General features: G+C 39.5%; 1 protein-coding gene across 22 annotated transcripts in view; it reads right to left on the bottom strand.

Annotated features, from left to right (window-relative positions):
• The window catches only part of TCF4 (transcription factor 4), a 352,937-nt gene that overhangs the window by 216,703 nt on the left and 114,881 nt on the right, over positions 1 to 21,353 (bottom strand). For all 22 annotated transcript variants that reach the window (XM_027576841.2, XM_027576852.2, XM_035723992.1 and 19 more), the window contains 2 exons: positions 18,904 to 18,965; positions 15,585 to 15,681 (listed from right to left, as the gene is read on the bottom strand). In XM_027576841.2, the coding sequence (XP_027432642.1) occupies positions 15,585 to 15,681; positions 18,904 to 18,965 (159 nt within the window). The remainder of the gene's footprint in view (positions 1 to 15,584; positions 15,682 to 18,903; positions 18,966 to 21,353) is intronic.

Here is a 21,353-nt window from a genome sequence, read left to right on the forward strand (position 1 = left end):
GCCCATTGCTAAGTATCACACTGAACTGTCTGTAGTATTGACAGAGCCAAAGGATGGACCTGGCACATTTGCAGAGCAAGACCAACAAGGAGAAATCTAGTTAAGAATAGATACCAAGTCCCATTCTACACAGGGATGTGGAAGACCTGATTGTAAAGCAATTAATATAAAAAACACAATGATTTTAGTGGACAGCAGGCTCAATTTTCCGTAATGCTAAAACATGGGTGTTTAAGTGTAACCTTAGGCTGCATTAATATGGACGATGAAAGCAGACCCACTACTGATTAAACAGGATCAGGAATATTAAACCAGATTGGGAGAGCGAGAGAGACCCCCAGAACACCTGCAGAGGACAATGGCCAGGAATATGAGATGGAGTTAAACCATGTTGTATGATACACTAAACGTGTTCCAGTGACACTTTTGAAGGAAGTGAGGATTATCCTCTTGGGAAACATATGTGGAAGGAGAGACAATACACAATCCCAGGTAGCTTCAAAGGAGGAAACTGGTACCCCAGGCTGACAGCTACACAATTGAGAACTTTCTGAGTGTCAGAGCTGTCACAATGCAATGAATTACCTTGTCAGTAGTGACTTCTCCAAAGCAGTGAAGCCCCAGCAGAGGAATGAGTGCCCATTGGGGATCCTTTCATTCATACATTAGTCATAGTGTCATTTGTATGCCAAAGGCTTTGCTAGGGCCTCATCTAGAAGGATTCCTAGGTTGCGAGGAGAGCTGATGTAAATCATCAGAAAGAACATAAGAAGAACTCTAAGTTCCATTCCACTGTTAAGAATCTATGTTATCTTCCCCAAATGATGGATCAAGCAATGCTCTGAAACAAGAGCTTCATTCTAACCTATCTCAGTGAAAGCAAAGAAGGAAGGAGAGAGAAAGGAAAAAAGAAGGAAGGAAAGAAATAATTTCAAAATAGTATGTGAGGGATGAGTGATTAAATATAACATTGAAAATGATTTTGTGATCAAATCAAGAATTATCCAGTTTTCTTAAAGATACCAAATCTGTAGAGAGGAAAAGATGAAGTAGAGGCACTTTTTTTTTTTTTTTTTTTTTTTGCCTTCAGAGAGCAAAATGATTAATCAGAAAATAGGTTCACTTTTCTCTCTCTGGTAATTTATCCATTCCCATGACTTCAACTACCAAATATGGAATACTGTTTGCCAAATCTGCAATCCCAGCCCAGAACCACACATCAATCCACCCACAGACATCTCAAAAATTCATTATGTACAAAACTGAATTTACTCTTTTAGTCTCCCATAACTTAACTTCTCCTGTCATGTGAACACATCTTAATGAATGGCACCGCCATCTTCCAGGTGGCCCAAGCCAGACCAAGGCCAAGAAGCCAAGGAGGACCCCTCCCTTATCCATCGGTTACCAACTCCAACTGTCTCCTTCAGTTTATATCATTCAAATCCACATCCTTCTCTTCAGCCCCATTGTTCCTGATTTGGTTCAATCTCTCATTGTTGCCTCTTGGAATTGCTTTCATCCCGTCCTGAGTAATCTCCCTGCTTCTCCTGTTGCCTCCTATCCGCACTGTTGCCGGAGTGACTGTCTTAAACCATAAATTGGATCATGTCATCCCGATATTTAAAATTAGTCCTTGAGTAGCTTGCCACATGCTTCAGGGAAAACCCAACTTCCTCCACCTACCCATTTTTCTGGGGCCAAGATTCTAACCCCACTGCCCCTGTCATCCCTTCCTCTGTGCCGTCTCAGTTCCAGCTCCCTGTTACATCCACTCACGCCCACGCCTACACACAAGCAACTCTCTCAACTGGCCATTTTGTTTCCACCTAGACAGTTCTGACTCATCCTTTAAGACTCAGCTCAGGTATTATCACGTATCGTATAACTAAGCTCATATGGATTCATCCAGTGACTATCTCCAAGCCCCTCTCTCTTGCCTGCCTCAAGTCAGAGAGCCAGTGGACACTGTGAAAGTTCACTTTCCTGGCTGCCCTTGCAGCTACAAGGAGCTACCTGCTACAGATCTGGCCAATACATCGTGAGCAGAATTCCGCTCAAGGCCACCAGTTTCTAGGAATGCTTTTTGCTCCCTGATGGAATGGGATACATGGGGGTATAGATGCTGCTCTGATCTCTGCCTCTCCAGCTTCCTATTGTGAAGTCTGCTGTTGTCTGGGGCCCAGGAGCCATCCTGAAAGGAAGGCAAGATGAGAGAAAAAGCTCAAGAATGAACATCAGCATGCTAAGAAAGAAAAAGATGGCAGCACTGGTTTGCGGAATCTACACAACCTTCTACCTCCAGATACCCCCTTCCTTGAGGAAAAAAGCCATCCTTATTTGACTAACCTACTATTGCCAGGTATTCTATTAGTTGCAGCTGAACACATGCTTAACTGCTATTGCACCTCAGGGAATTCTTTCCACATTCTCCACAAGTGAGGCAGCGCAGGGTGGGTAAAAACAAGGCTCTTGGCATTCAGCAGCTATAGCTCCAAATGCAGGCTCCGCCGCTTCCTCACTATACAACACTGCGCGGGCAACCTAATCTCTCTGACCCTCAACTGCCGCCCCCTCTCCCTGTAAAATGGGAATGGCAATGCCTAACAGATTGTATTGTAAGAACAAACAAGATAAATATGTGTATTTAGCACATGCCTGACACACAGTGAGCACCAAAACATTTTAGTCATTGTGATGAGGAATCTGACAGTTGTTGGTAGCCCAGATATATAATCCAACAGCACCCTATATAAACATGATTGTTTCTCTATGTCCTGATTTATAACTATCTGATACCACCCTGATTCCTTCCTTAGACTATGAGCCACACGGGAGGCAAAAAAAGTGGCATTTCACTATGTAGTTAGTACCTAACACAAGGCCTGTATGGCACAGATTTTTCACAAAGATTTGTTGGATTAAATGAAATGAATGAACCCAAGACTAATTTGAGTACTGAAGTCTATCAGTTTGGCTGGCTTCTAGTACAAATGGAATTTATATAGATGGTTAAAGGAATATATATACTGACGACCATATGATTGCAGACATACTGATAACACATTAATTTTATTTACCAAGAAGCCAATCAAACTCTTAAAATGGTAAGATATTCCAGTTTGCTTTCAGAAATATGTGATTTGCCCTTTTCCTCACTGCCATGGTGGAGCACTTCCTCTTGATCTGGGGATCTAAGACCTGAAGTGTAACAGTCGCTTGTGGTAAAACCTAGCCAAACACTGAACTCGGGATCCATATTCTATCTTCTCTCCCCCTTCCAGCTTAGCCTCTGGAAAAGGTTCTCTCTGAATATTTACCTGTGATGAAGTTATAAAATGAACAACCCACACTGTTTTGCAAAGGGATAAGGTTGGGGCGGGGGAGCTTCTTTGGTAAGTCAACAGCCTCCAAATATTAGAATGAGCCAAAATATTTTTTCTAAGCAAGTGTCTTGTCATCTATGGTCAAACTCATATGAAATAGTATTTATTATATAGGAATGCTATTTAAATTCAACCACTCAAATATATTGCCTGATCACAATAACTCCAGAAAACAGCATTTGATATAAAAACCAGCCCTCCCTTAGTCATTAAGATTTTCACGTGAACTGAGAGCATTTTATTTTTCTATATGGAGGAATACTCCTTCCTAATAAGGAAAGATGATCTGCTCTGATAAAACTCTGGCAGGTACTGAAATTTATATATTATATTACAGACTTACAAGCCTACACTAATTATTAATTATCCACCTAAGTGTATACTACTTGACACATCCTTCCCCTTAACTAGAGTGCTCGGAAAAGCCATTGTACTCTGCCTGCCTAACAGACCATGTCTTGAGCAGCCAAATGGCTTAGCGAACACAAAGATTTTCCCTTATGTACACTTTACAGTGTTAATGTAGATCCACTGCCTATGCAAACCAACTGCATTCCCACAACCACATTCCACCTGCAGGAACACAGGTAACTTAGGGAGGGCATCTAACTATGGACACTATCAGCAAATCAGAACCAATTTATAAGCAGTTTCCCTAGTGTTTGCAAAGAACATTACCGTGTAGTCACAACTGTAGGAATAGTGAGTTCTCTTGCTCTGCTCCGCAAATATTTTAAAGAAGTCACAGAGAGGCTTCTTTTTATGCTAGAGCAGGTGTGAACTCAATTCCACTCTTAAACTAGTATCAGCTCAGCTGAGAGAACAGCCGTAAATTTTTATTTCAGAACTAAATGAAACTCATGAGGGTATGGGGCAAAATCTCATTAACTATTAAAATGTCTTTAAAAGACTGTGAGCAGGGCTGCTTTCTTTTGTTTTATTTCCAATTTGGTGTTCCAACTATATAGAGGACTTTTCAGTGAACGGGAAATGCAATCACTAAAAGTATATATACTTAGAACATTTTTATTTTGAGGTAACAAAAGATTTCACAGAGCTCTTTCCCCCTTGACCACACCTCCGTGAGTTAGGTCAGTAATAGAAGTAAGGAAACCAAGGTTAAAATGAAAAATGGCTTACTTAAAGATCCCCAAAAGATTATCCAGCAAACTACTATTCAGTATTTTCTCATAACGAGTTACTAGCATGCCTAACAGAGGTTGTCCACAGCTGCTTAAGTAGTCTGCCATGATAGTTAAAATATTTATGCTCAGCGCATCTCAATTTCCAAATAATATTTGTGAGACCATCAATAAATAAGGAAAAGGGAAACTATGCAGTACAAACAGACATGCACGTACACAAAAAAAGACACTCACGCACACACAATATAGAGCTTGGATTTAATCCTGCCCGGAGACCAGTGTTGAAGCCTTCCAAAAATATGGATACTAGGCTCACTTCCAATTACTCTGAAAGTTCTGAAGGAGACAGGGTCACTAATAAATTTTCCTCCACGATTTGGTATTGCCCAATTAAGTACAATCAGTTACACATAAAGAGTTTAGGCTTGCATCTGAAGCATTCAGATTTGGCTACTGAACTGTTAAGAGTACAGCTTGGTCTGAATAGTGAAGGTGAGGAAAAGGCAAGAGCCATTAGTAACCTAGTAACTTCAGAGACTTAGCCACAGCAATACTGATAATGCAAGGCTAGAAAACTGTACTGTGTGCTTAGAAGGCTCTCAAATTCAGTTTTTATGTGTCTCTTTCTCATCCTTCTCTTCCTTTGTCTCTTCCTTCCCCACCAAATGTTATCAGATATTACACGCTTTGTATTTTCATTCAGCTTGAATATGGCCCATGAGGGGGTGGCATTTAATTAATCACTTCTACATTCTGCCAAAATTCACGACATGATTCTCACGTTTGCATATCACTTTTGCCAAGCTGGTCAGACCCAATAAACAGAAAAACCACTTAGATAAAATCAAAGTGGGTGGAATAATAATTCACAGTCACTGAATTTAAGTGCTAGGTGCTTTTCAACTCAGAGCAAGGACTCCGACGAGAAATTCCAACAGTTAGCACTAAAGATTGCCCAAGGTCACACCACTGGAGAGTAGCAAGCTAGGCGTCAAACCAATGCCCAGCAGAAAACAATCCTTGCTCGGCTTACCACCCTCCATTTCACCCCTACTCGGGCTTTAGTGGGATTTTCAACCTATGGGAAAGCTCTCAGTGTTTTCTTTTATACATAAACAACATCACCAGCTATATTTTACACCAATTTAAAGTGAAGCTTCCTTATAGTTTTTCTTATTAATAAGCATGTGTCAAGGAATTGAGAAGTGATTAATAAACAATCATCAAGGAGATGAAAAATGTTTGGGCCATATCTATTATGTACTTAGGAATAAATTTAATTTAATACCAATCTATGCTCCATACATCTTGCAACTGTTGGTCTCTAGACCTGATATTCTGCAAAAGGAAACGAAATGACATCCACTAAATACCTCTTTCTACTCAGAAATAATACACAGTTCCTTAGGAAGGACCCAGAAACCCTTTGAAATGAAGAGAATCAGAGAATAATCACATGCAGAGGAACATTCTATGCCAAGCTTCTCTGGAGAAGAACAAACTGAGGTGGATGAGGACTATCTCTAACACATTCCTGAGAATGTGGAAGGTCTGTGTAATAGTATCTCCTTGATGAAAAGCAACCTACCTAGCAGTTACTCGTTATTCAGATGGCCTACAAGGCAGGCAAAGAAATCTCAACTTGCCAGTGGGCCCCCTAGCCTCACCATTCAAATACCATACCAAGGTGCTTCTAGGAAACTTGAGAGACAAGTTTGGAGGTTGGAGAGACAAATGGCCGGAGGCAAATATTTCAGAAAGTTGTCCCAAAAGAGGAACTTATTTTAGAGGCTGTTTTTGTGAATTGGCTGAGAAAGAAATCTTTCCACGTTGGTCTTGATGTTTAGAGAACCAAGCATTCTAGACCATCTTCACCTGTTCTTGCCTTCTGTTCCAATCTTCTTAGAAGGTAAAGGTGTCTTAAAGCTGCTAGCACCCAAGACCCAACATCTATACGGTTTTCAATTAATTGCAGACAGAAGTGACAGAGCACTAATGTGTAGCCTTGCAATGCATAAGATAACAATCACAGAGCAGGTGTTCCAACTTGTGTCACTTCATTGCACTGCTCGCAGTGATTTGGGGGGAGGTATGACAGGTATTATTCACAGGAATGAGAAAGGGAGACCTAGCACCAGGAAATGGAACAGTCGAGACTAAGGCTACATTGGGGCGCCTGGGTGGCTCAGATGGTTGAGCGTCTGCCTTCAGCTCAGGTCATGATCCTGGAGTCCCGCATCGGGCTCCCTGCTCCTTGGGAGCCTGCTTCTCCCTCTGCTTCTCTCTCTCTCTCTCTCTGTCTCCCATGAATAAATAAATAAAATCTTTAAAAAAAAAAAAAAAAAAGACTAAGGCTGCATTGACTCCTGGCCTGGGCTACTATCCCACAATGCCTCTCAAGACTTGCAGTGCTTAAAACTGAGTTTCTTTGCTGCTGTGGTCCTAAGGAAGGGTGTAATGTGAATAGGGCAAACAGGCTCATTTTTATTGACGATCCATCTGGCACTTGATGTAGACACACAACTTTCATGGACTTTAGTTCTGAGCCCCTGTAACTGCACTGATGCTTCTCCTGGAGCCAAGGGGCAATGAAGGTTTGAGAAACTCCAAGTGTTTAATCCCCCGACTCAAGGATCCAGTCAAGAAGTAGGTTACTGGTTAATGCTATCACAGGCATCTTTTAAATATCAACCTTATGCAAAATTCCAAGAAGCCATCCTTCCAATGAGAAACTGAGAGAAAACTTTGGCCACTCAATAAAAACAGCACTGTTTAGGGACACCTGGGTGGCTCAGTTGGTTAAGTGTCTGCCTTCGGCTCAGGTCACGATCCTGGGGTCCTGGGATAGAGTCCAGCACAGGGCTCCCTGCTCAGTGGGGAGCCTGCTTTTCCCTCTGCCTGCCGGTCCCCCTGCTTGTGCGCTCTCTGACAAATAAACAAATAAGATCTTAAAAAAAAAAAAAAGCACTGTTTATGTCACATCCAGCTTTCCTTTAAAGATATACAGTCCTTCCCCCCGCCCGTGTTCTCACTGGCCTGATTCATGCCATGACTGTGCTCAACACGGGTGGGAAACTTCTGCCAAAAGTTGAGTCCAGCTCCCACCACAATTTCATGCAGTCTTGGCGTGTTCACTAAAACTAAATGTCTTTTGGCTGCACTTAATCCTCCACATTAAAGATCAGCACATACAACTGTGTACATATTAAAATAAAAGAGAGGGGTGTTTTTGGCCCCAGGTAATGGACATTCCTGTGTGAGCGCTTCACGGTGATATGGCAGGGTGTTGGAGGGAGGTACACCGTTCGGCAGCAGTGCAAGGAAAAGTTCTCTGCCCGGAGCTTGTCATGGCACGTCCTGGCACTTCGTGGCTCAGGATGCCAGGCCTGCTCTGAATGGCTGTTGTGGGACCACCAACCGGGATGTGGAAGAGACTGACAGCTGGAGTTAAGGGTCTGCTGCACAATCAGGGTGCTCTGCAGACTGGCAGGGACCCACACCGGAGATCTAAAAGAGGAGGTTCTGGGTGATGGGTACGCGGACAGGGTTGACTCTGGCTGGCTGCTCAGAGGATGGGGACAATGACGGCACAAGCCTTGGAGATGAAGTGAGAGCAGCATGCCTCAGGTGCCGTCCCGTGGGTGACTCTCACATCTGCCCTTTCTCCACCTCCCTCATTTCCACTACTTTTTTTTTTTCTACTCCACATCTCTTTGTCCCTTTCTCTAACTTGCTGACCAGAATTTAGAGTTGAGGCCCATTTCGTAGTTTTCTTACTACATGAAAGTCTGAGCTTTGTTCTTAATTTTCCAGACTGTGAAGTCGAAAATTACGGATTTTTCTCTGAGAAGAAACTAAATAAAACCCTGTTAAGTCACCAAGCCCGACAGGCATTCCCAACTCCTTTTTCTCTTGTCTCTTTCTATTGACTAGGCCAGGGGAGCTCTTGTGTACCTCCCCACCCCCAAACAAACTTTGTAGCTGGAGGTGGCCATGGGATGTCGGGGAGCAGGGGGTCACACTGCCGGACTCCCTTTTCCCTGCTTCTTGCTGCATCAGACCCATACTTAACATCTAAAGCCGTGACAGTCATCTTGAGACAATAAGGGAAAGCACAAAGGAATCACCCAGGCACCTGCATGGGTATCAATGAGCTGTAAACCAATTTTAGCAGACTTCTGGTAGAAGAAAAATTCTTCTTAAGCAACCATTAGTCACATTTTCCATTACTTCTAAGCAAAAGCATTCCTCCCCAACACAAACTACTTTTTACTTTTCTTTAACTCTAAAATGATGTATTTTCTCTTAGAGTCCATAACTTTTTACATGAGAAATCTTCTTCTGGTATTTAGAAGTGCTACACTTTTTCTGTTGGCTATAGTTTTCAGATAATGTTTTTCTGCTATCAGTTCTTCTAAATTTCATAAAACCTGACTATGAGAGTATTTGATTAGCACAGCATTCATTATAGTATAGCATACGGTAAATGGCTGAGTGGAAAGGAAGCAAGACCAATGAAAGACAGACAGACATTTTTATTGATTGGACAAGAAGAAATAAGTTTTCCTATCTGAAAACTGGAAACGCTTAACTTTTTTCAGTAGCCTTTCAAAAAAAAAAAAAAGAATGACATTACTTATTTTTTATAAATAAAATATTTTGTGGTATGTTTGGTCAAAACTGAAATCTACCACCCTGTAACATGATCTGCTCCCTGACGTTAGAATATTCTGCACAGTCAAGGATATAGTATTATAGAATGAATTTCTGTTAAACTGGCTCTGGTTGAGGCTTTTCTTCCTGATACAGTGAGATAGATGTAGGCCTGATTTTAATTTATGGGCTTTTCATTCAGGACTTAAACCCTCTATATCTGATTTCCTGATTTATTCGCAAATGGAACCACTCAATAGCCATCTATTGAGGTCCTACAACTCTATGCCAGGCATTGGCCCGTGCGTCATGCTTTTCTCCTGGTGATATAACTTAATGAGTTATTATTTTATCCTCAATCAATCCAATCCCTTAACTATAGATATGGAATGAGCTGAGGTAGAAAAGAAACATCCATGTGAATCAGGCTTTAAAGAATAACATTTGGAAAACACATCACTAGCAAAGTTAGTTGAAGGTATCATAAAATCGAGATGAATGGATTAGAAATAACGATAAAACATCTCTAAAGATAAAATATAGCAGAAGGATAAAATGGCACACCTAAAAGATCAATGGACCATTAGAGGAGAAAATTACTTCAGAGATCATCTAAAGGTCTGTTCCACCCTCAATCTAGAGATGTGAAAAAACCTGACCTGAAGAGCCACCCACGGTTGCAGCAAAGCAGAGAGTAGAAATAGTTCTTTGGCACCCAGCCTTAGCTCAAAATCAGGATTAATAGCATCACTTGGGAAGACACTTAAAATAGTCTTATTTGTTAATACTTCGGGAAGACATTTTAAGTTAACATCTTCAAACAACAAAACTCCCGAACAAAGAAAGCAGACAACAAATAACACCACAATTAAGTGTTTCTTCTCTCAGCAATTGCTTGCTACCACATTATCAGTCCAATAGATAACAGATGATATCAAGATAACCTCAAGCAAAAAAAAAAAAAAAAGTGTCATTAAAAAAGAAAACACCAACAATACACAGACATCCCTAACCAATGAAGCTGCAAGCAGCCTGCTAAAACTATCGAACTTCAGAACAATTTAAAAGTGAACTAAAATGTCTAGAGTTGACATCCATAGTCACAATTCCGTTTTCATGAAATTACTAAAATATTATTTGACCTCTGGCACTTTAGAAAATCAAACATTTGGCATCATTGTACAGATTTGTTTTGTTTCGTTTCAAATATTTAAATTGCTGTGTGGAGAGAAAACACCTGACAAAGAGGTCAAGGTAAATCTTACCCCTGCTTTGAAAAAAACTCTATCTCTCTGTGGTTATTGTACGTTAAGGTTCTCAAAACAGTTTTCCTGGTAAGAGCCTCTTCATTTAGGTTTATTTCCAGTTTTACAATGAAAAGAAAAACTCCCTGTATTAGCATCTACTCACATTCGCCATTTTACAAGAAGAATGTGCCACTGACCTCTGCCACTGGGATTTGAAAACACTCACAACACTTCACCTTTATGCTGGGCTAAACTCAGGGTAGTCGTAAACACTTGGAAGTAATACAAACCTAAATATTCCTGCTAGGCAAACGGAGCAGTGGAACCGAATTATAATGAGCTAGCAGCTGTCACAATATGACCACAGTAACCAAATCAAAATATCAACCGCTAACCCAGATGAGATTCAAAGGTCATCCTATAAGCCAGCAGCTTTCTTCAGTTCTGCCTGAAACCCCGATCTAATCCTGCAGTAAAATGTTCCACTGAGCTAGTTTAGAAACCAGTTACTCTATGGTGGGAAATTATTTAGGGCGCTGGTAGAGTACCATTAGTGGGACTAGCACCAAACCCCACAATAAGGAAAGCGAACCATTCACAATGGGACACATAAAGACACAGCAGCTGATGTTGAACTAAGCTGCACCCAACTGTACAAAAGTATCACTTTTCACATCCTTCAGTTACCAATGCATGTCCACAATCTTACTGGCAACTTGCTCACTCAAACAATCTGGTTTTCAGTTAAGGCTCTGCAACAATAGAAGGAAAATGCATGCTTAGGGCCTTCCTCGGATCAAAAAGTTTTAGCTAGAAAATATATTGTTTCCCATTGTAAAAGCATTTGGACAATTACCTGCAAAAGTTTAATACTTGCAAGAAAACAAGCAGGGATGGGAATGTTAAAAAATCTATACTCTTTGCATATAGCTCTTGTCAGTATTTTCAAACTATTCCATAGCATATAGTCCTCTTAAAAACACAAGACTCAGACCCATGGCCCCTCTGTCCCATCAGCATATTCTGAAAGCTACTCACCGACCACCTATAAAGGTTTAATCAAACTGTTTAAAAACTGCAGCGAACAAGTTTCCAACAGATCAAGCGTACATTTTTATCATTAATAACCATAAGTAGTCACAAAGAAAAAGCGATTTGTTTTTTTCCAGATGTGAAACGGGACATGGCATTTCAAAGAAGCAAAAATGCAAACTGGCTTGCTTGTCTCTGCCCAATGAAAGTAGTGGTCGAGGATTCAGGAAATGTCAGGTGAAAGAGTAGAATACACAAATATCGGATCGCTTTGTTGTACACCTGAAACTAATATAATGTCGTCTGTCAATTATACCTCAATAAAAATAAATAAATAACATTTTAAAAAGAGAGTACATATATGAATTGGTCAGTGCAGGCAGTTAATTAGAAGACTCACTGCTACACTTTAGGTCTCTCCACTCCTCCAGACTCTCCCACACGAGAAGGAAAACAAAAAGTCATGCACACTTATTTTGTTTCTTAAATTAGGGGCTGGCTTTTTTGTTTATTTATTTTTGCTTATTTTATTTTGCTTATTTATGTTATTTATTTTGCTATTTGTTTATTTATGTTTCCCTTTATAGGATTTACACAGTATCAACTTCCAAAATTTTGTATGGCAACTATAACTACAGACTGTAAAGGAAGAAGTGGTGCAGCCTTATAAACTGAGAGGGGTCAGTAATCCTAGCAGAATAGGCGTGTGTGTGTGCGCATGGCCCCATGCAGGCATGCAAGTGTGCTTGTATTCATTTGTTCATTTTATGGTGTAAGGATTCACAAACTATCAAATAGGATATTACATTCAGATATGCAGGCTTAAAGAATAAATTAATGGAGATACTCTATTACTCTTATAAATTATATGCCATTCTGCAAAAATTTGAGATACACAAATAAGTTGAGTTTTGTCATTTTGGGGCCAAACCTAAGTATTGTAGCACAAAAATTGGAACATTTACGCAAAACCATTCCTGTGAAGTCAAAAAATTCAGAGTTGTGATAAAGGGCTTTGTTGCCATAAGAGCTTATGAGCAAATGTTAGCAATGCCTGTATCATTTCTCCAAAATAGTGTATTGCCATTAAGAACAAAATATATAATAATAATGCACTCCCAAAAGGAGAGAGCAGTTCATTACTTTTTTCTTTCCCTGCAGTAAAATAAAACCCTGCTAAATGAACAGTTTACTTAAAAAAAAAAAAAAAAAAAAAAACAGGTCATCTGCAGTTAATAACTCTTTCCTGTAAAATTAGTGTCACTTGTTTCTGTAGCAGACGCCTAATTCAGTCACAGGCTTGATTGATTTGACAATAGAGAATCTGGTCCAATAAAGTGGCTGATTTATTTCTTATGCTATAGCTTTTACCCTAATATGACATCACAGCAGAATTAAATCTTTGACATGTAAAGAAATCCTTTGTAGTTTTAATGAAAACTAAAGATGCTAAAAGCAGGTATCGACTGTTGTCAAAAACTTCCAGTGAAGTCTAATGCCTTCTTTTGGTAGAATGAAAACTTCCACAAAGACCAGGACACCGAATATGGATTTGGACACAAAGAGCGGTTCAGAATAGACCATGTATTCTGTGAGTTTAAATTGTCGGCTACACTAATAGATCTTATTTTATCTTCATCTCCATTTGTAAATTGGTTGTCTTTAATTTCTGGAAAACAACCTATCTTCTCTTTATAAAAGCACAGCATAAACACCAAGCATGGCCCATCTCAAAAGTGGTTTTATTTTAAATAAACAGCAGCTTGGACAAAAATCAATGAGAATCTTTGTTCCCCTAATCTAGCCCTGAGATAGTCAAGCTGATCAAGAAGGCGTTTGAGATGTGAGAAATGACAGGGGTGGCAAGAGTTAATGCGGCATCATGGGCAGTCCTCTAAAAATATTTTTAAATTCTTTTCCAAACTAAAAATGCGAGGTATTTCATAGTTGTTTAAATATCTTTTTCCTTTTTTTGCAGACTGCGCCATGCCCTCTCGCTCCGAGGGCGACTTCCCTGACCCCAGTCTGACACTGCGCCGTTAATGTCAGATAAACCATTTAGCCCCAGCACAAATCTATTCTGTGCAAAAATCTGCTTGAGGTGGAAAATGTAGCAGTTTGTAAACAATAAAGAGCCATGTTTCAGACCAGACAGCTTATCTAACAGAGAAGTCCTTTCATGGGGAACAGTGGGTGGGAGCCTCCCGGACTTAGCAGCATTTCCTATCACAATGCAGGAGACTGTCTTGGCCTCCATATTTAAGAGTTTAATGGGAAGGAGGGCAGACAGGATAAAAGAACTCAGCTGACATGGACTTTCAGCTTAAACAACAACTAAGTGAAAAGAGCTCTCTCTGCTCTAGCTCTAGGCTCTCAGCCCACGTATATTTTAAATACTATTTGGATGGAAAAACGAATTTGACTGGTAAAACAGTTGCCCATGAGGACAGATGAACAAGCACAAATATTCAATATCTTTGTATTGCTTGGCATATTCCGTGATACTAGTTTATCAAGTTGTGCTTGAGGAAAACTCTTTTCATGTACCTAACATAAACTTCTAAATATGAGTAGCGATTCATTTATTCTATTTTACTTTCGCTCATCAGGGGAGAGTTTTAGAATCTTCCAAGGGAGTTCTTTAATATGCCGTCGAAGTATTACTTCCCAAGATTATTATTTTCAAGTTAATCTTTTATTCTACTTTATGAAATTGAGCGAGGATGACGTGAGAAGCAAGGTGTTAGAATTTCATCTTAGTAGTATTGTCCCTGAAGAGTCCAAAGTTGTCCTTTTAAGATCTGAGTTGACAAATATATCTAGTCTTCTGAATCTGTATTAAAATAGGAAAGTTGTTGTACCTCCCTATCAACAACTGATAAAAAAGGGGCAAGCTGGCTTTAGGTACCAAAAAAAAAAAAAAAAAACAAACGATATTTATGAAATTTATCATTTTAAAATAAGAAGGAACACAAGTATAAGAACAACCAATGATCAAACATAAGTTGGAATGATATTTAAAGGCACAAACATATGATATCACCCACTTTAAAATAAGTTGCTAGTATTTCTCTGCTTTGTCTACTTTGTGTTAAATACCTGAAATTCCTTTAGATGGGTCTGATGGTGACTTTTGAAAAAAATGACTAAGATTCAAGGACTATCTATACATTAGATAACAAGTAAGCTTCCAAGGCTTAAAAATAGGGACATTCTTTAGAAGCATTTGCAATTATGGTTTCAGAGTGATATAATTACAGCTGTGTGTTTTTCTTGGAGTATGGTCCAACGCCTTCTGCCAAGAAATTTAACTTCATTTATTGATGGATTTGCAATAGAATTTGACCAAGTTGAGAGATTTATTAATATTGTTTAAGAAGAAAACCCACATTTACTAGAACAAAGATCATTGTTTCACTCGAAACTAAAGAAACCTGCTATTGCTCATTGCTCAGTTTACTGCTGTTAGACACACATCCCTACAAGGTAAATGAAACAGAAAAATACACAAAAGATGCCAGCATGAAGGACATGCTGGAAACCCGCAAACTATCTCAAGCGTAGCTTGCTTCCAGTGAAGTAAGATACAGTCTGCCTTGACCATCAGCACTAAAAAGCTCACACCAAGATAAATACACAACCAGATCTTATAATTCAACTTGAATACACTACTCTGATTTCAGCAATCTAAACCTATTATTAAAGGGGTTTCCATAACCCCGGACTATATATCATTGCCAACAGACAGGCCCAAGGATATTTTTATTTTAAATATTCACCACTTTGACTTTATCAACCTTAAATCAGAAAACAAGTATTACAACGTTGAAATTGAGATAAGAGCTTTATACCTAAGGAAGACAAAATTTCCACGGCGATTCGATATCACTGAAATCCTGTAATTCCACATGGTTATAAAACGTAGTCCTTTACACGTGATTACTGTCACACTTTACTGAGCATAAACTGTCAGTATTTTTCTGCAATTTAAAATTACTAGAGTGAACTGGCTAAATATCCAAGTCCCCCAAAACAGGTCCTCCATCTGGACTGTATTCTCCCCTTTCTATGGTAAAATATCAGCATTTGAAAAGTGCATGTTAATTTAAAATTGGTCTTACTTTGTATTCTGGAATTGACAAAAGGTGGAGAGAGATTGTCATGTGACCCAAGGTCCCTGCTGGTCATGTGGTCATAGGGAGTCCCATCTCCATAGTTCTGTAAATAAAACAACATCATAAGTTTTCATTTCGCATGAATAAATCAGCATATAAATACCCCCCCCTCTACTGACAGCTCCGAGATCCAAAGAAACTGAAGTCCACATTCCCACTATGGAACCTCATTATAAGGGACCTGCCTCTTCACAGGTCCAGTGGGTAAGCGAGGGCTCTAGAGTCTTCAGAGTTCAAGTTTTCCTCATGGTAGCTGTGAAATCTTATAATAACAATAATAGAATCAACTGCAGGAAGTTGTTGAGATGATTAAATGAAATAATGTATGTAAAACACCTGACACATATAAAATGCACTGTAAATATTAGAGGTTACTATTTTGGTAAGCCCACATTATTTATTTAAAGATTTTATTTATTTATTTGACAGAGAGAGAGACAGAGAGAGAGCGAACACAAGCAGGGGGAGTGGGAGAGGGAGAAGCAGGCTCCCCGCTGAGCAGGAAGCCCGATGTGGGGCTCGATCCCAGGACCCTGGGATCACGACCTGAGCCAAAGGCATATGCTTAACCGACTGAGCCACCCAGGCACTGGCAAGCCGAAATTATTTAAAAAGAGAAAAAACACAAGATTGTGCCATCAGGGAGAACGACACATAGCCTATAATGAATTGCTTTTAGAAGACCAAGATAGAGCCTTTTGAACGATATTTGGTTTTACAGTATTGAAATTTCAATGTTTTATGACAGTTGTTACTGTGGTTGTAAGAGAACTGGATCATTCCATAAGTAATTAACATGTAAGAACGTTAAAATTATTACAACATGACTATGAAGGAACATCAAAACTTTAGCATAAATTAGTACCTCTGGATTTGGACAAAGCATGCCACAAAAAAAAGTTTTAAAGCAGACATTAATTTTTGGCAGAAATTTGTCATGATTATGATTATCTAATTATTTTAATGGAATTTAAAATTAAAATAATGTTTTTATTTTTTTTAAGATTTTATTTATTTATTTGACAGAGAGAGAGAGCACAAGCAGGGGGAGCAGCAGGGAGCAGGAGAAGCAGGTTCCCACTGAGCAGGGAGCCCAATGTGGGGCTAGATCCCAGGACCCTGGGATCATGATCTAAGCTAAAGGCAGACACTTAACCAACTGAGCCACCCAGGAGCCCCTAAATAACATATAGGAAAAGTTAAAATCACCTACATTACAGGGTTCAAATTTCAGACTAAGGTGCATCAAGTAACCAAAAAGGGGCGGGGGGAAGAAAAAGTCAATCTGCTCAGTCGGTTGCACTGCCCATAAAGACCAAGTCAAATTTACTCAGAGGTATCAGTTGGCATGTTAGCCAAAGGGCAGAATCCGCCCCTACAAAAAAAGACGGATGTCGTATGAAAAATGAAAACACACATCACTTCACTAGAGAATAACTGGAACGCTTAAGGTTCCAAATAATCCTGTTTTTAATCACTTTTCCTCATTTAGAAAAATTAACTTGAAGGATACCGTAGTCTAATGCTGCCAATATGTCAGTGTATAAAATGATGTCATATTTTTTTAAAATACCTAGCGTGGGTTTTGCCTCACTTATTCTATGCCAGGCATTGTATAAGACTAATTTTTATTTATTAAGTGTCCTCATCTTAGACAGTGTACTTTAATATACACTACCTAACTGAAACCCCAGCACAGTGCTGTAAGGTAGCGGATGATATCACCACTTTCAGATGGGAGAAGACAGGACTTAGCATGGTGGTCGGTACAAGTCAGCCACAGAAATCTATCACATGCAAACTCCCTGGATTGAGAAGACAGGAATTACAAAATATTGACTCAAAATTATTCACCAAAATATTCCCTGAAAAAAAATGGCAGGACAGTTACTGAAAATGAAATCAAAGGATGGTCCTAAGAGACCTCGTTCTCAGAAGAACAATTAAAAGTAGTGTGTGTGTTAAAGTGAGAAATCGTAAGACATTAAGTGTGAATGAGCTAAACAATAGGGGGAAATTCTGTCATCTCCTACACTTGCTGTCAAGGGGAATGGATTTATTTCTACAAGTGCAGCCTGTAACGTGAGGAGGAGGAAAGATTTCCTCAACCCATCCATATGATGCATTAGGATATCAACCCCGACAGCTGGTGCAGTGGCTCAACAAAGCTACTGGTAAGCCTACAGACCCTGCCGCACCATGAAGACCACAGTGACAACCACAGGTCAAAGGACAGGTGGAAACGGACAACAGTGGCTTGCTGAAATGTCCTCACTGTGACAGCTTGATTACCTTCCTTGCCTCTTCTGCCAAAATAGAAACACCCCCACCTCAAATCTATGTGAATACTTACAGTAAAATGTTCCCTCCCTGCATAATGCTTCATTTATACAGCTGGCTGGGGGAGGGGCATGTGTTTGTTTGACTATGTGCTCTCGGTCTATTTTTAATTTGGGGTATTTAGATGTATATTAGAAAAGCTGACATGGATTTTAGAGGGCCTAGAAATGATTCCATTAAAAACAGATTATACATAAAATCATATATCTTTAAGTGGGAAGGAACATAAAAGATCTTCTGGCTCTACTTCTTCATTTTATAAATTGGAAAAATGAGGACCAAAGAAGTGAAATGATAGGCCCAAGGTCATATACACAGAAAAATACACATTGCCTAACCACCCCATTCCCATCCCATTCCATGGCCTCCCCATTACACCCCAACTAACAACTAAAGCATGAAGGAAAACCATGAAAAGGAGCAGCAAAAATCTGAAAACCAAATAAATGAATGAACCCAACTGGTAACCAAAGGCTTTAATACCATGTTTACAAAATGAAATCAACTCTGATTTATTATGTAGATTATACTGATCAGATAGAACTTCATACCCTGTCTTCAGAATTATTCTGTGGTCTACACCGATACATTACAGGGATACTACGATTTTTTTCAAAGTTGTGCCGTCTACAACAAACAACTTTCTGTAATACTGGATCAATAACTGGCAAAGTAAGGCCAAATATTTAATGAAGGATTTTTCTTCTGGTTGGCAGAAGTGGAACAGGTGTCAAATTCAATAACAGCATCCAATAAGAGAATGGAAAAAAAAAAACTGCAAACACAAGCTGATCCTCATTAAACTTAGTATGCACATATATATATCTGTGCATTTGTGTGTGTGAGAGAGAGAAACTCACCTTCAGTTTGTCAATTTACATATGCGGGATGTCTGGTTGTGGGAGAAAAGATTAGATATACTTACCCTGGACGGGCTTGGATGTCCTCCATTCCCCCAGGACCCTGAGCTACTTCTGTCTTCTACATCTAGGGACAAGAGAAAAGTTCTTTAGGCTTTCTTGCAATAATTCTTCCTTTTTGTATATGCACTTTTAAATTAATGTTTCAAATTAATCTCCTGTTGCCTTTAATTAAGAATCAGGCACAGGGCTACCACGATGATAGTGGCTTCTGACCCATCTACTTAAATTAACTCATTTAAATTCACAGCAGAAATGAACTGGACCCTCAGGAACCAGAGGTATGAAGATAAAAATTACTCCCATCCTTCAGTGTTTCATAGCCTCAACTTTTATAGACACGAAACTGCACTTAAAGTTTTATTAAGATCTTTTGTACAAAGTAAGTTTAAAATGACACTAATACAACCTTAAATGTATATTTTAAAAGGTAAGTTAAGGCAAATATTCACACCAACATTAGCAACATCTGTGCCATAACGCTCTTGGATATTTCTTGTTCTTTAGCCAAGGCTTATTACATTAGACAACAGACATGCAACAAAATACACAAGACAAAAAGCGGATTCAGCAGTCTATTTCCACCAGTACGTTACAAGGATATTAGAATGTGTTTTTTTTTTTTAATGTTTTAAGTAAAGACAACACTGTCTCAGTATTTTAATTATTTTAATAGATTTGACCACTTGGCTACAATCCTTAATCTGGGCATTGAGATGTGAAAATTAAAGTCGTTAAAGCCATGTTTTATCTTGATAAGTGATAGTGAAGAGACCTATATGAACTACCAGCAAGTGAAAATTCTTCTGAACTCTGGACTAGCAAAGTTCTAACGCTGAGCACGCCATCACGGCTTCAAGTGGCAAAATGCTCGGGCTGGAGAGTATTGCAGCGAAGTTATCGTATCAATTGCTTTAAAACATAAAAGTGTTCTAAAGATCAGTCCCTCTATATTCAGAAATGGCTTTGAGATTGTTGATGAAATTGTCCTTTATAAGTATAAAAAGTTTCACTGTTCTATTATTTTGATCACGGTTGATCAAACAGACGGCCACCACAAACCTCCTCTGACAGGACTGGAGGAGGAGGTGTGAAACTTTGGTTCAGGAGACATAATCCCATTTATTGTGTTTCCTAACATTTCAGTGATACTGTTTATTCTCCTAATGCACCACTGTCTTTCCTTTTATTACTGCTATTTTATTATCAGAAGAAATAATAACAGTATAATTAATTGATTGATTTTTGGGTACACTGGAGCACGCAGTGTTTTAGAATCTCTTAAGAGATGGGATAGCGGCAACAAAAAACAATTACCACTAAACTTGAATTCTTTCTCTCTCTTTTTTTAAACAAATATTTCTGTTCCTTTTGTGGGTGCCTCAGGAGATAATGCAACTGCAAACAAATGTCCCCCACGGACAGCTAAAATCAGTGACTGTGAGCTCTAAGGGATATCAAGAAAGTTCTGGGTAGTGCAACCAGTCTGGAGAGAAGGTGCAACGCTTTCCCCAAATCTGCTGTTTAACAACCTCATCTCCTGGCCTACGGGTATGCCGAACTGAAATACTCGCAGAAGTGACTTAGAACCCTCTGGATTTGGGAGCTGAATCCTTATATTCTACAAGATTTCATATGCTTGGACCCATTTTACCTTTCCAATTTTCAAGGAAATTTTTAAACACCAAAAGCAGGCAGAAACAAGGAAGAAAGAGGAATCGTTCTCACATGGGGGGTGATTTTGGACCCCAGAAAGCATTTGGCAATGTCTGGAGACATTTTTGGTTGTCACAATGTGGGATGGGGTGGGGGTGGGGCAGTGCCACTGGCATCTAGTGGGTAGAGGCCAGGGGATGCTGCTAAACATCCTACAAATGTTAGAATGCCCCCCACCACACACACACACACACACACACACACACACACACACACACACAAAATGCTCTGTCCCCAAGTGTCAGTTGTGTCTAGATTAAGAAGCCCAGGGCTAGGGGAAAATCACATTAAAGAGCAAAAAGGAAGACGCGAGTTGGAGAAAAGATGTACTAGAATTTAATTTATAGTTTAGTATGAATTCTTACTAAATACACAGTGACTTATGCCTTTTAACCCAGACTTGAGCTGGAGTGTTTCAGGAGACCTTCATAAACATCTTCTGTCCACAGGATAAAGGGAAAATGATGGTCAACCAAGCAGCCTGCTAATTAGCGGGCAGATAAAAACACATCAAAACTTGAGTATTCCCAACTGGGCAATTTCAAAAGCGAGCAATCCACTAATTAAAAATGCTGGAAGTCTAGCTTTTTCAAAACAGGTTAAATACTGGCTGGGTTCCTTCACAAATAGATTCCCAACCAATCAGATCTGACTGCTCTTTTCCCATCCTTTCTCATTTCCATCTTTCTCATTTCCTGACCTCACGCTGCTCCACCTTCCTTTCTGTTTCCTCCCTTTT

This window comes from Zalophus californianus, chromosome 14 (genome assembly GCF_009762305.2).
Source record: "Zalophus californianus isolate mZalCal1 chromosome 14, mZalCal1.pri.v2, whole genome shotgun sequence".
Lineage (NCBI taxonomy): Eukaryota > Metazoa > Chordata > Mammalia > Carnivora > Otariidae > Zalophus > Zalophus californianus.